We start from the raw sequence: 15175 nt of genomic DNA on the forward strand, positions 1-15175 counted from the left end.
CTATATTGACACAATTTGTATGTTTATTGATATGCTATGTTTTCTGGTATTTTTCCTCCCTTGTATTGTGGGTTGCTTTGAATGCAAGTGTTTATGGGTAAGTGACATATACAATCTAATCTTAATGGAATTGAACTGATATGGAAAATTATTTATTTTTGACTGTTATGCTGAATTGGCAATTCTTCTCAGTGGTACTTCTGGATACGTACCTGATCCGTTCCGGGGTGCCATTCGCACCCCGAAAAGTACGTATCCAGAGTGGTGCTTCCGCGCACACACAAAGCGCCGATAGAGCACTTCTGCGCATACGCGCGGCGGAAACCAGAAGTAAACACTTCCGGGTCCGCCGCATTCTTATCCTGAAAGTACGCAACCCGCAACGTACGCAACCCGAGGTATGACTGTATTTGGCTATTTTGGGGCAAGGAAGAAACTTTCTTCCTAGGAAAGTCATGCACAATCGCTGTCCTAGAAATGTCTTGAGATGAAAAGCACTTTTAAACTCTCCACCTTGCTTGGTGGGAAAAAGCCTGCTTGGTGCAGTGGTTCTGGGAGGACTGAGGATTCTGTCCCCCAAGGGTTTTGGTATACACAATTCTTTGTGCATACGCAGAACCCTTGGAACTGAACCCTTGCATAAGATGTGATTGGGGGGGGATACTAATAATGTAAATTTGAAAATAACAAATTCTCCAATCCTAGTAGGAACTAGAGCTAACTTCTGAGAATAATTTCATACTAGAAGAATACCTGGATAAGGAAATATTTAAAATTTTAGTGATGTTGTCAAGTCTCCTTTATCAGTACTGACAGTTCTCTCAGATACTGGCACAGCACTGTATATATTTTTTAAAAAAATGTACATGGTGTAACTGGTAGATCCACATTATAACTACAGTGAATATGCAATGTTCTTTGCTTCAACAACATTGCTTTGTGTGTGGAAGGGGAAGCAGGAGGTGAGAGAGAATACTAATACCAAAAAATTGTTTTAAACTTGTACAAATTGTTGGCATTGAAGTCCTATTCAACAATTGGAAAATTACTACATGTCTTTTATAGGGCAAAGAACACATTAAGAGTTCATTAATTAAACAGTGCTTGTGGAACAGATGGAATGGCTATCTGGGTTCTAATTACTGTAAGTTGTACAGAGGTTTGCAGTCCTTAATGAGCTCAATAAAATGAATGATTACACATCAATCACAATTAGAGATACCTATAAGATGGGTTGAATAATCATTGGAATATGTCAAGCATGGTAAAACAAAGAACAACAGGCAATGCAAAACATAATTAAGAATAAATAGTCCATCCCAACCTCTGGGGGAAAAGTGACGTATTTGCACAACTTCTTACCACTCATGTAAAGTCAAGGGGTGGTATTCAAAAATTTTTTAAATCCGAGTACACTCATTAAAACAAACAAGCCTAATATAAGCATGCCCATTAATTTCAATGGGTCTAGTATGAGCAAAACTGATAATATAACTCTACATTAGCTCCTTCAAAAGGATAGGCAGCAACTCTTCCCTCCTCAATGCATTTACATAGGCAAAGCACTTCTGGAATTTTGGCATCCCAGGCAGTTGCCAAGTTTGTATATGTGGGGTGGACCTGCTTTCCTGGCAAGTGGATGACTATGCCTCTATGACTTCCTCCCCATGATTTGAATGTCTTGTTAGCTGCAGTGACACCAAGAGTTTGTGCTATTGCAGTAAAGGATGCCCATTGAAAAAGGTGGTTTGCTATAAGCACACATACCCAGCTGAAAACTTCATTTGCCAAAATTCACTCTTATTAAAGATAGTTTGTGGGAAAGTGGTTTCCAAAGTATTATAATGACAAAAATCCACTTCTACTACTCACAATGGAACAATGCTAGTCAACTATATGTAAATCTCTAATATAAGTGTGTGATTTACATTTTTTTAAAATTACACTTTCCTTTTGAGTAAATTTTTCACTTTTCACTTAATCAGATGTACAGTCAAATCTTTCACATTTGGCCAAGAAGTCCACTCTTTACATTTGCAAAGATTTGCGATTAAAGCAGAAGCTTTTTAGCCTGAGGGGTGGAAGTGCGCTTTTGTTAGAAAAATTAGCAATGCTATGAGTCATTGTGCATTAGCGGCAGAATAGTTTTGCATCTTGTATGAACCCAGACACCATATGCCATGCGAGGACTTATTACTTTATTTGGTGCCACTGCTGACAAGCAGACACGTGGATATCCCCAATGGAAAGACTGTCTCTTCTCTGTGGTGAGTACAGGAACCCAGTGATCTGAACACATCAGACATTGTAACTAGCAGCAGGAACAGCTGGTAAGCTAGGAAGAAGCAATGGCAATACAGAGCTAGAATGTTAATGAGAATGTGTGAGCTAAACCACAGCGCAAGCCTCAAAGGAGTGGGGTGGGGTGGGGGCATTAAAAAACACTTTATTTTATGCAGTTCATGCAGCCCAACATTTGGGATTTTCCTTCCTAAAAACATAAATACTGAATCTGAGTTAAGCATTAGCTCACACAACTAAGAAACTTATATTGTTCAAGAAGCTCAGAATTTGTTCCTGTCATCCTATTGAAAGCATATTAACCTTAACTTCTTTCATTTTCCAAATAAAATAAAATAAAATAATAAAATAAATAAAATGGTACATTCCTGACTCACTAAAGTCTTAGCCAAGGCTTAGATTGAAGCAGATGCATGTTTTGCTTGTTACAAGTTACAGTTGTAATCACGTAAGCTAGATCAAGTAAACATTTTAATGCAAAAAGAAAACAAAACTCACAACATGACAATGAAAGGACTAGTGCATGTGGAAGTCAATAATGTTTTAAATGAAATGCAATTTTTCACAATTGACTGCATTTTAACACAACAGGATTAGAATGATTAGTCATTTAGTAGTAGCATCAACAATGCCATATATGCTGAAAAGGGTTAAAAAGTCAAACATTTTACATGAATTTCATTCTATCCTAAACATGCATAATCTGGGCTTTGCTTTTTGACAAAATGTGAAGGCATTTTACCTGACAAGATATTTGTATGCTTTTTATTATGTTTACTATGCTTTCACCAAAATTCAATGTCTTGAAGCAATGAAAAACTTCTTTATTATAAAACCTGAGAAATCTACATTGCCTTTGTTCCCAAGAAGGCAAAATAAGATTGCTGCTATAAAGGATACAGTAGCAAGAATGCATACTATGCAAGCAACCTCGTTTAAACACAAGCTGATGCTACCGTGTTTCCCCCTTTTTAAGGCGTAGTCATAAAATAAGCCATAGCAGCATTTCTAAGCATTTGAGAAATATAAACCGTACCCCGAAAATAAGCCATAGTGATAGGCGCTGTGCGGAAGAGAGCACTGAGCTCCCCGAGTCAGCAGCAGCAACGCCGGCCGCAGCAGTGTTTGCTGAGTCCTTTCTTGCTTTTGGGACTTGGTTACTGTGCTGGCTTGGGATGGTGTGTGTGCAATTGCTGTTGCTGCTTCGTGTTTTTCAGCAGGATTCTCTGGGTGCTAAGCACTTTCCCCCGTTTGTTTGCGAAGCAGCACTCGGCTGCAGCCCCTGCCTCTCCCGGCGGCTGCATGAATGCGAGGCTGGTCGATCCCCAGGAGGCTGTAGTTGATCGCTATCTCCTTTTCCATTTCTTTTGTCTTTGAGCACCCGGCCCCGCCCCCTCTCCCCTTCGTGGAATGAAGAACAGAGTTTTAGCAGCATTTCCTCATTATAAAAAAAAGGTCAGGAACTTTTACTTTAACCTCAAAAATTGGATATTTCCTCTCTCTAAAAACAACTCTGACCTGAACACCAATAAAACGGGGGTAGATCACCTCCAGTTTATAAATCCGCAAGTAGATCGCAGTCTCCTGGAAGTTGGGCTATATACTTTGGCTGATTGCAAGCCTTTGCATCTTTAAAAAACAAAAACCATGCGCTTCTCAGTCTTAATTTTCCTTTAATTCATCCCCCTATACCCTCCTCCAACCATTGCCTCCTTCCATTCCTTACCCCCCTCCCTCTCTCCCCACTTCCCTCACTCCTGTGCGATCTCATTTAGTCATATACTTGCTTTTTCTGTTGTGTTGTCTATTTTATATTAAATATTATTACCCTTTATGATGTTATTTTTCCCCTTGCGATAATTATTTATTTTTTTATCTTTAACTAACTTTCCTTTCCATATTTTTCCATATATAACTCAACACTTTCCCATTCCTTCTTAACTCTTTGGATAGAGTGCCCCCCGCATTATTGTTGTTAATTTTACAATTCCTGGATTTTTTATGGAACCGAACAGCTCGGGTGCTTCAGAATGTGCCTTCTGTTGCTACAGGGCTTCACTATTTGACCCCCCCCCCAGGTTGGGATTTTTAAAGTAGTTCTGTGGGTCCCAGGGCGCAGAATCACCCCCGATCCTTTCCTTTGTCTAAACAGACCTCTTCCCCCCTGACTTTGGAAGGCTGTGCTTCAAGGGTGATACCAGGGGTTTTTTAAGACCTGCGCATCTTAAGGATTGTTACAGTCCATAACTTCCATTGCTTTCTACAGGGTTGGGGGTTTAAAGCACTGCCACCCCCCACCCCACCCTGCAGGCGCTCGGAACTGGCAGCGCCAACAACGCGTCCAGCAGCGTGCAGAAGAGAGCACTGAGCGTCCTGAGCCAGTGGGTCCCACTTGTACCAGCACTTTTTTTTAAAAAAAAGACACCCCCTGAAAATAAGCCACTGTGTGTTTTTTTGAGGGAAAAAAGTTATAAGACGGTGTCTTAAAAAAGGGGAAACACGGTAGTTTAGTATGGGAAAATTATACGCTCAACCCAAACAATATTTCTCAAACCGTGCACTCATTTTATCATTTGATACTTTAATTGAACAGTAAATTGAACAGTGGGTGGTCACTTTTGAACCAGAATGAAAATAAATGCGGACACTATGTAGTACAGTCATACCGGTACCTCGGTTTAAGTATGCCTCGGTTTGAGTATTTTCAGTTTAATTACTCTGCGAACGTGTCTGGAACGGATTAATCCACTTTCCATTACTTTCAATGGGAAAGTTCACTTCAGGTTAAGTACAGACCTTCGGAACCAATTGTGTTTGTAAACTGAGGTACCACTGTATAAGGAAATATGCAGTAAGTATATTGGCAAAGAACACAAAAATATTCTTGTTTTTAAAAGTTTGTTTCTTCACTTAAGCTTTGAGAATTCATATATAACTATTCTTATAATGCTCTTATATTAACAAGTACTGGTGCAGGTTTGGGTTACAGTACAGTGATGCCTCGCAAGACGAAATTAATTCGTTCCGCGAGTCGTTTTGTATTGAGAAAATTTCGTCTTGCAGTTTTCCAATTTAAACAAATCAAATAAAAATAAAAATGCAAAAAATAGTCTTGCGAAGCACAGCCATAGAAATATTCATCTTGCAAGTCAACAAAAAGATCGCAAAATGCTTTCATCTTGCGAGTTTTTCGTTGCGCGAGGCATTCGTCTTGCAAGGTACCACTGTATATGTGTTTCAGTTGAGCTGCAGTAGAGCACTTTCACAAATATTTCTCACACTGAAAAATATATTTCACCTTGGGGATTTTTCATTAATTCCCACATTATGAATTAGCTTATTTTGCTATTAATGATGTAATCACATAGCCAAATCAGCTGCATACTAAGTGTCCTGACTACATCCTGTTTAGCGTGTGATTATTGACAGAGCAGAATAGTAAATGAAACTATACCTTAAAAGAAGACAGCCTAAAAATGAAACAAAATGGCATTGAAACAGCAGCAGATGACAGGAAAGGGTGAACATTTACTCAGTTTAGAGATTGTTATTTTTTTTGGGGGGGGGGAATATGTTTTCATTTAAAAAGTCAGAAAACGAGAACAGCTAGCAAAACCCTAATTAATATGCTCTCAACAGGAGGGTATATCTCAAGCTGGAACATTCTCTATGGTAGTCTAAATGGAAGGCGAGACAGTACATGGCTAATAGCAGGGCCGTCTTAAGCCTAGCCAACACCGTGGTTCAGAGATCCCCCTGGCACCCCGCCCCTGGTTTCCCAGCCAGAAAGCCGGAGCCATGTGCTGCCCTGGGGACACGTGCGCGCGTGCGCTTCGTTTGAGCAACTGCACCTCTCGCACCTCAGAGGCGCTGCTCCCCCCTGATGCAGCCATGCCGTGCCTTTTGCTTCTCACCCGCCATGGCAGAGCCAGGCGTGGCGGGCCGCCCGACGGGGCGGCCAAAGCAGCTGTGCGGCGCTGCCATCCAGGGAGCCCTGGCTGCTGCGCCGACGGGAGGCTTGTGGCTGGCTTCCCTGCAACGGTGCCCACAGCCCAAGAAGAGGCGGGTGAGGGCGGCGCTGCCGGTGGCGCTTGCACAGGGCATCCTCCCTCCTCTGGCAGGGAGGAGGCTCCGGGCACGGCATGGCGGAGGCGCCCTCCAAAGCGCCCTCCAGAACTTGGTGCTGTGGCGCCTTGCGCCAGTAGCCTCTATGGCTAAGACGCCCCTGACTAATAGCTCAATGATAACCATAGTTTGGTGAGGAATGTAACTGCCAGGGCACCTAGAATGTTGAAGAGAAGGAATAAATTATTGAATAGAAAAGGGCTAATTACTATTTATTAATAATTAAGCTTCCTAGCAAAATGCCTGCAAATATTTTCTCCTTGTAAAATAAACATTTGTGGTTTTAGCTTAATATGTTAGATTAATGTACATATTTAAATAAAAGGAACAGACATTTTATTCTGCTAATTTGGTTTGATAGTTCAGACTTGTCTAGAAACTATGTGCCCTGGACCACTTGAAAACTGGCTAGCCTCCATGAAGATTTTCTTCTCTAATTCTTAGAGACTAACCTCAGTTTGATAACCCATCAGCATGAAACCTCACTTGCTTTGTTTGGATAAGTATGCTGATGGAACTTTACAGTTGTGTGACCCCAGTATAGGGCAAGTAGAATTGGAGTAGCCAGACTAAGAATTGGAGTTCACTGGAGACAGAACTGACCATGCATAACATCAGGGTATCCAAAAGCTCCGAGAACAAATTCAGAAACTTGCACTGATTTGCTGGATCAGATCAGCATGTTCTGCCTGCCTAGCTTCCATTCAGGCAAGCAAGAGGCATTATCAGAGTTCAGCGACACATTCCAGCTAGGCAAAAACTCTCAAAGAGGATGCAGAGCAGGGCTAGTAACAGGTGTTGCTGGGGAGAGGCTGTGGCTTGAGTAGCGTCCCAAAGGTCTGACAGAGAGGCTTGGAGGGCTGCATTTCACCTCTGGGGCTTGAAGTTGCCCATCTCTGCTTTAATCATTTGCCTCCCATTGTAGTCCCAATCTGGATCCACCCACCCTGGCATTTGCATTCTGGAAGGGAAAAAAGCTCCTGATACTTTTCCTAATGCAGATTGCAGGTATGAAGCCTCAATCCAGGTCTAGATTACACTGGAAGCAAAGGGTTAAAGCCCTCTAATTCCCATGACAGGTTCCCAGTCCAGATCAGGAGGCAATCTGCAGCAATTTATGAAATAAATATATTACACTTAATCATATATTGCTTTACTCTTGTTTTGCAGGATCATAGCTGGCTCAGCCCCTCCCTGCCCTGTTTCAGTTGCAGACCTTGAGGTCTCAAATTTCAGTGATGCCCTGTGCAATGCCAAAATTAGGTGTCCCCGCCTTTCATTCTACATCACAGTTGGGGTGCCTCCTGAGGCTCTGTGCCCAGTGCAACCAAACCAGTTGCGCTTCCCTAAATCTGCCTCTGCCTGTTTCAGGGCTTTGGGTGGGCTTCTTCTAGCAGGTTCCCCAAGGAAGCACTCCACCCACCTGCACATTCAAGACTGCAGGTGGAGGATACCTCTGCCCAATCAACACACTCCTTCCACCCCAAGTCCAGCACAAAGGGCGTCTGGATTGCGAAGGAGTTTCAAGAAAAGAGATTGATATGGCAGGAGAATTACTTGTATGAAACTGAAGTGACTCTCATGGATCACAAGGTACATGAACAAAACAGCACTTCTAAGAGTCTACTAATACAGTTGGACCTATTGGGTGGCTTTCATCAGTTCTCTTTAAACATGAGGGGGGTGCTAATTATTGTGGGAGGGGCAGCAGCATTAAAAGTGAATTTTAAAATTTACAGTAAAGATTATGAGAAGCAAACACACAAGAGTGAATGTTTTAAGTCTGACTTAGAAGTTCATCTGAAAGGTCTAAACTGGAACAGTACCTAAACAAAGTGCAGATAACTTACAGAGGATTTAATTGCCTACCTATTGCAGAGGTATACTAAGGCCTTCTATGTAATGTAATAATTCTTGGCAAATCTACAGGACATACACAGAAAAATCCAATGTTAATACCACCCTAAAAGCTTCACATGTCATTACAGGCTGGAACAGATTACAGCTATTGATTGCTGCCTGGAGAATGTTCTCACTGTGAGAACGGAAGGCAAGCAGCAGTGACAGACAGCTCAGCTATTGATCTACTCCAGCAGGGAAACTGCACTTCAAAATGAAGGTCAGTACTCCTTTATGCCACCAATTAGACCTACTATAATGTTCATCAGGACACTACAGAGATTGGTGAGATTGTTACAAACAATTCTGAGTCATATTTTATTTCCAACATGCATAGTTTCTGACAACAACTGACTGAAAATTATAGAAGGTAAATTATAATCACGCAATGATGGCAGAACTGATAATCTTGGAAGGGGGGAAATGCCATGTCCGATAAACTGAATGGGAAAAAGTGATATGTATATATATATTCAAGACAAAATTACATGAAAGTATAAGGGTGAAATCCAATGCTGCTGTTCTGGTTCTGGAACAGTTTTTGATCCAGTGGAAACATCTGGAAATGGAAGAGAAGGGGAGGCGATTTTCACCAGTTTTCCCTTTCCCCTATACCAGTTTCCCCCCTCTAATTCCATGCCACCTTTCATGTTGCTGTGGAGAGTCCCTCAACACTCCCCTCAACACTCTGCAACATTTTTTTAGGTGGTGTAGGGGGACTCAGTGAAATCTGTCTCCGCTTCTCTTGTTAGCAGAGCAAAAGCAGTTCCGCAAGTGGCACCATACCATTGAATGCTTTTTTCTCAAAAGAGATCCTGAGGCATCAATAACATAAAACATAAAATGTAGCTCAACAATGTATTGTATAATTCATGTTTCAGAATCTCTCAATCAATAAGAACCTAGGCATACAAAGGTGTCTCAGGCTCATCTATGTATTTCAAGTATGGAAGAATTGGAAATGCTCAAGGAAACCAACTGGCCCATGAAATGTTTTCTTTCATAATGAACACAATAATATTTCAGTGCCATTTTAAATACGATTACTGCTTCTCTGTTATTTATAATACTTTCACCTCTCACATATTCAAAAATCAAACTCAGGTGGTGAGTGTAAACATGATTGTAGTTAAAATAGACGTGTATTGCGTTGTTATACGCGAACTCCGTTAGGGGCAACCGATCCACCCAATCCGTCTGCCTCTGGTTGACATAGCACCTTAGGTATTGCTGGAGGATCGCGTTGGCCCTTTCTGCTTGAGCATTGGTTTGAGGGTGTCTGGCGGTGGAGAGGCTGACTTCCACGTGTAAGAGGCTCATGAGCTTGCGCCAGAACCGAGAGGCAAATTGTCTGCCCCTGTCGGAAATTACTCTTGAGGTCAATCCATGCAGCCTGATCATGTGGTCCACAAAGAGCTTCACCATCTCCTCAGCCGACACCACCCGTGTGCACGCTACAAAGTGGCACATTTTGGTCAAAAGGTTGACTACGACTAACACGGCGGTCTTGCCATGGGATGGGGGCACATCCGTGATGAAAGCTACTGACACTACCTCCCAGGGTCTACTGGGCGTGGGCAAGGGTTCCAACAGTCCTGCCGGTGCCACCCTTTCCCCTTTTGCCCTTTGGCAGGTGTCGCAGGTCCTGACGTATTCTCTCACGCACCCTAGGCCACCAGAAATGTCTCATAACCAGTTGTGTAGTCTTGTCCCTCCCAAAATGTCCCGCTGTTGGGTTGTCATGCAGCTGCCTCAGGACCTTATGCCTTAGAGACTTTGTTGGCAGGTACAGGGCACCATGCCGAAAGAGCAACTCCTTTCTCCTCAAACTCATGCTCCGCCCCTTTTCCCTCCCTCAGGTCCCGTAAAGTGTTCTGGGCAAAAGCATCTTCTGCTGTGAGTCTAATGAGTTCTGCTTCTCCCACCATGGCACCCCCACAGGTCCATGCAGATTGGGGGGAAATGTTCAGAGGCCCTGGTGGTTCCTCCTTCGCCACATGTACTCAGGCTTCCTGGACAGGGCATCCGCCCTGACGTTCTGCTTGCCGGGGATGTAGTGGATGGAGAAGTTGAAGTGGGAGAAGAACTCTGCCCATCGGATCTGTCTCTGGTTAAGCACTCTGGCCGTTCTCCAAAACTCCAGATTCTTGTGGTCTGTGCACACTTGAACAGGGTGTTGGGCGCCCACCAGGAAGTGCCTCCAGTGTTTAAACGCAGCGTGGATCGCGAGCAGCTCCCTGTCAAAGACTGTGTAGTTGCGTTCCGCCTGGTTCAGCTTCCTGGAGAAGAAGGCACACAGTTTCCACTCCCTGTTGGCGTCCAGCTGCAGCAAGATGGCACCGATCACTTGGTCCGAAGCGTCCATTTCTATACGTAATGGTGCATCCTGGACCATGTGAAACAGGTGCTGGTCGGATGCAAAGACCTCCTTCAGTCGTTCAAACGCGTGCTGCGCCTCCTGCGTCCACCTGAACTTCTGCTTGCCCCTTAAGCAGCTTGTTATGGGCGCCGTTACATGAGAAGTTCTTAATGAACTTCCTATAGAAGTTTGTAAAGCCCAAAAGGCGCTGGGTGTCCTTGAGTGTTTGTGGGCTCTGCCATTCCAGGATGGCTCTCACCTTCTCCTTGTCCATTGCTAGTCCTTTGTCGGAGAGCGTATAGCTGAGGAACTCCACTTCCTTGGCATGCATGACCAGGTACTCAAAGGCTCCCAGTGGGGTATATATGGTGGTTTTCCACTCATCCCCTTCCCTTATCTGGATCAGGTTGTACACCCCTCTCAAGTCCAGCTTAGTGAAAATCTTGCCTCGGCGCACCACTGTCAGCAGATCATCCACCCGGGGCATCAGGAAGGCCACAGGTTCCGTCAGGCTGTTCAGGAGGCGGAAGTCTATGACCAGCCTCCTTTGGGTGATGTCCTTTTTATCCACAAAGAACACAGGACTGCCCCCTGCTGCCTTGCTCTCCCGTATGAACCCACGCTTGAGGTTCTTGTCAATGAACTCCCGCAACTCTTCCATCTCCTGGTCAGACATGGAATACAGCTTTCTGGGTGGCAGTCGGGCTCCAGGGACCAGATTGATCTGGCAGTCAAAGGGCCTGTGTGGGGGCAGGTGGTCAGATTCCTTTTCGCTGAACATGCCCTGCAAGTCCCAGTAGGGCTTAGGGATTTTGGCCCCCCCTTTGACTGCCATCATCACCACCTTGGCCAGAGGTTCCTGGTCGCCCTGCCTCTCCATGTAGTGCTCTATGCAATACTTTGACCCAAAAGTGAGGGACCACTGGTGCCACCCTATGGTCGGGTCATGGAACGCCAGCCAGCTCATGCCAAAGACGATGGGCAGGTCCGACAGGGTGGTCACGTGAAAAGCCAGTGTCTCAGTGTGCCTCCCAATCGTCGTGCGCATGGGGGGTGTCTGCTGAGAGACTGCTTCCCCCAACAACTCTCTCTCATCAATGGTGGTGACGTGGAGAGGGAAATCCAGTGGCAGGAGTTGTATCTGACACTTAGCTGCAAAATTGGCTGAAGCCCCTGAATCCAAAAGGGCTAGGACGTCCAGGAGATAGCCACTGGGCAGTTTCACAGTCACTTCCACCACCACGCCTGCGCTGGGGGTGGGTGGGTGCTGTGGCACAGGCGGGGGGGGGGGGCTGATTCACAGCTCAGGCGCCTGGCTGCTGCCCCTTGTTACTGGCAGCCAGGCATTGTTGTTTCCCTGTGACTGAGGTTGTTCCGAGCTCTCTTGAACTGCCAGCCCCGCCTTCCCTTGCCAGTCTCTGCGTAGTGGACAGTGAACATGGTTGGGGGTGTGGCAGAGAAAGCAGTTCCCGCCTTTCCCCTCCTCCTTCCTGGGTGCTGCTGTGTTTGAAAATTCCCTTGCACACACCCCACCAAGTTCCATGGGTTCTGGGGGAGGGAGCTTGGGTTGGGCTTCCGCTTGCTTCTCTTGAGAGCATGGGAACCAAGGAGATGCATTCTTCCCTCCCGCTCTCTCCTTCCAGCGCGCTTCCTGTCTCAGCTTTGCTGAGCTCATCCATGCTTTGAGGACGTGGTCCTCTGGACAGTTCGTCCTTCACTTCTGCATGTAAACCCACATAAAACATGGTCTGGACTGGCTCAGAAGTCAAGTCCCATCCCAGCCTGTGAATCAACATGGCAAAATTTGCCCAGTAATCCCTGACTGACTTGGAACCTTTCTTGAACGCAAATAATTCCTCTTTGGTGCAGTCTGCTTGTGCCTCACTGGAAAACATCCATCCCTTGGATGAACAAGTCTAGATCTGCTAGCGCTGGATTGTTTCCCACTATGAGGGGGCAGACCCAATCCCATGCGGAGCCCTCCAAATGCTCTATGATGTACGCTATGCGTTGCTGGTCATCAGCGAATTCCCCCTTCTGTAACTCTAGGGCTAAATTAACCCCCGTTTTAAATCCTAAGTAATGCTGGGGGTCCCCATTGAACTTGCTGACTAGAGCCGGTACCTTTTTGCCGAATGCGAACGCACTTTGAGGTCTGTCCCCCAACCTCCATTCCTCCAGCTGTTCCTGGAGCTTTTCCGCGTGTTGCATAAGGTCCCGTTCTCTTTTCTTGCAGTCCTCCGATTCCTCCTCCAGCCTCTCCGCTGCGTGCCGTGCATTGTGTGCCTCTCTCTGCACGAGTTGGGCTGCCACGTCTGCCGCCTTCAACAACGCTTGTGTCTCCTTATCCATCTCCAAAGTAGCTGCAAAGATTGCTGGATTGCTGTCAGAGGGTCGTCGTGGCTACTCTAGAGTAACTCCGCTTGAGTCCAGTTTGTCTTTAAAGACTTTTATTGTGCATAGTATTTACAGTACAGAGATAGCTTAAAACATGACCTCTAAGTCCGATCCAGAATCCGGCAATGGCGTACGTCTGTTCCTACGCCAGCAAAGTAGTCGGGGCACCCCAAAACGCCTCCCCCTTGACCTGCGTCGCAGTGCTCTCCTTAACTCTTGCGCCGGAAGGAGTGATGCCCTCTCAGCCTCCTCCTGGTCAAAGCGGTGCAATGGCTCTCCAGAATCCTGGAGCCTTTGCCTACATCTCTCCTCCCCTGAGCCTTCCCATCGTTCCGCATGCTGGCTGCTCTCTCCCTCCGAGTCTCTCCCTTCCTCCCTGGCTGCTTCAGGCCCACTGCTGCTCTCTGTGCTTGGCGAGGTGGACGTTAGGATGATGGGGGCTGGCTCCCTGTAGGTTGGCTCAGTTACAATTCTACGAACCGCAGTGATTGAAATTATTATGGTCACTTTTAGCAAAATAGTAACAATCATAGTCTCTACCATAAAATGAAATCTGTATTGATGTTCCGAGAATTCTGAAAGTTCTCTCTCTCTCTCTCTCTCTCTCTCTCTCTCTCTCTCTCTCATACAAATGCCAATATCCATGCTTCATTCCCAATTTAGAAGGAAAGATCATGAAGCTGCCCATCTGATAGAGCATCTGGACAGGGTTGGGGTGGTAGTGAGGTTGGCGGTGCACTGCATTGCATGATGTCAAAGGCTCACCTTTTCCAGCCTCCTGTATTCACAGTAGTCAACCAGATGCTATGGGGAAGCGACAGCACTCTCCCCAAGTGATATTCAGAGTGCTATGCAGATTCCCTGCAAGTAGCTATTGATGATAAAGATTTAATGATTTCAGCAGAGTCTTTCACAAAACCAAACATTCTTGTAGAAAAATTACCTCAAAGAGAACAGATGTAATTCCCGGTCCTGAATTAGAAACAAATAAAAGGATACAAGCTCTGATACAGAGTTTTAAGGGACTTCACAGCTCTGCTGGCATTGATGCACGAGGCCCGGATAAGATTTGGCAGCAGTTTTGCAGTCACAATTGCCCCATCAAACAAAGGACCAAAAAATGGTACCTGTCAAAATAAAATGCATTGTATCATTAAATCAGTATCTATTACTGAATGAAAGGCTAAGGGAAGTCAGAGTAGAATTACTGAAATTAATGAATTTAAGTTAGTCATTTCCATTAATTTCAATGGATCTACTCTGAGTAAGACTAACACTGGAGACGAGGTTACATAGTAGTTTTTATCAGCAAATGTGTAAAGTGTTCAATTAAAATGTTTATGTATTATCTTTTGGGTACAAGTGTATTGAATACGGATAAATGTATGTATACACATGTAGACACCCACACCCGAAGTTTAAAACACTTTAAAAAGATGTCCAAGAGCTCACTCCCAATAACCACTCAGTTTAAGCTGCCTATTTGTGGTATCTCCAAAACAACTAGTTGGGCGATACTTAAGACAGGGCAAGCACAAGTTCTAACAAGTGTTGAACCAAAGACTGCAACTGGCCACACATACACTTTGATATAAAATGAAATGTCATGTGCAACAAATGCTCTTGAAAAGTGCATTGGTGTAAAGTATAAATAATGGAAGAATGCTTTCAGACTCATTTCATATGTAAGGCTTTTTTCATATTTTTGTTTGATATGTATTTTGTTGTAATGTTCATGAAATGAAGTCCTAACAAGAATTCTTTCAAAGAGTTAGTTCTATCATGTAATAGCAAGCTATCACTTGACTTTGGAACACATTTTTAAAAGAAAAGCCTGACTAGCTTTTCAGATGCCCTTATAATTGAAAAACTTTCTAAAGAAATGCTTGCAGTAACTGATATTATAGTTTGAAGACTTGTTTATTCTGTTATGTTTTATTCCAAGAAGACCCATTTATCCTAAATAGAACCCAATAAGGCAGACATGTACAGTGGTACCTCCAGTTACGAACTGAATCCTTTCCGGACGTCCATTTGTAACCTGAAACCTTTCTTAACATGAGGCGCGCTTTCACTAATGGCGCCTCCCGCTGC

At 44.5% G+C, this 15175-nt stretch overlaps 1 protein-coding gene across 5 annotated transcripts in view; it reads right to left on the minus strand.

The window, feature by feature from the left end:
* Positions 1-15175, minus strand: part of RALGAPA2 (Ral GTPase activating protein catalytic subunit alpha 2) — a 191263-nt gene that overhangs the window by 41653 nt on the left and 134435 nt on the right. For all 5 annotated transcript variants that reach the window (XM_060278161.1, XM_035101980.2, XM_060278162.1 and 2 more), the window contains one exon: positions 14081-14208. In XM_060278161.1, the coding sequence (XP_060134144.1) occupies positions 14081-14208 (128 nt within the window). The remainder of the gene's footprint in view (positions 1-14080; positions 14209-15175) is intronic.

This window comes from Zootoca vivipara, chromosome 8 (genome assembly GCF_963506605.1).
Source record: "Zootoca vivipara chromosome 8, rZooViv1.1, whole genome shotgun sequence".
NCBI classification, from domain to species: domain Eukaryota; kingdom Metazoa; phylum Chordata; class Lepidosauria; order Squamata; family Lacertidae; genus Zootoca; species Zootoca vivipara.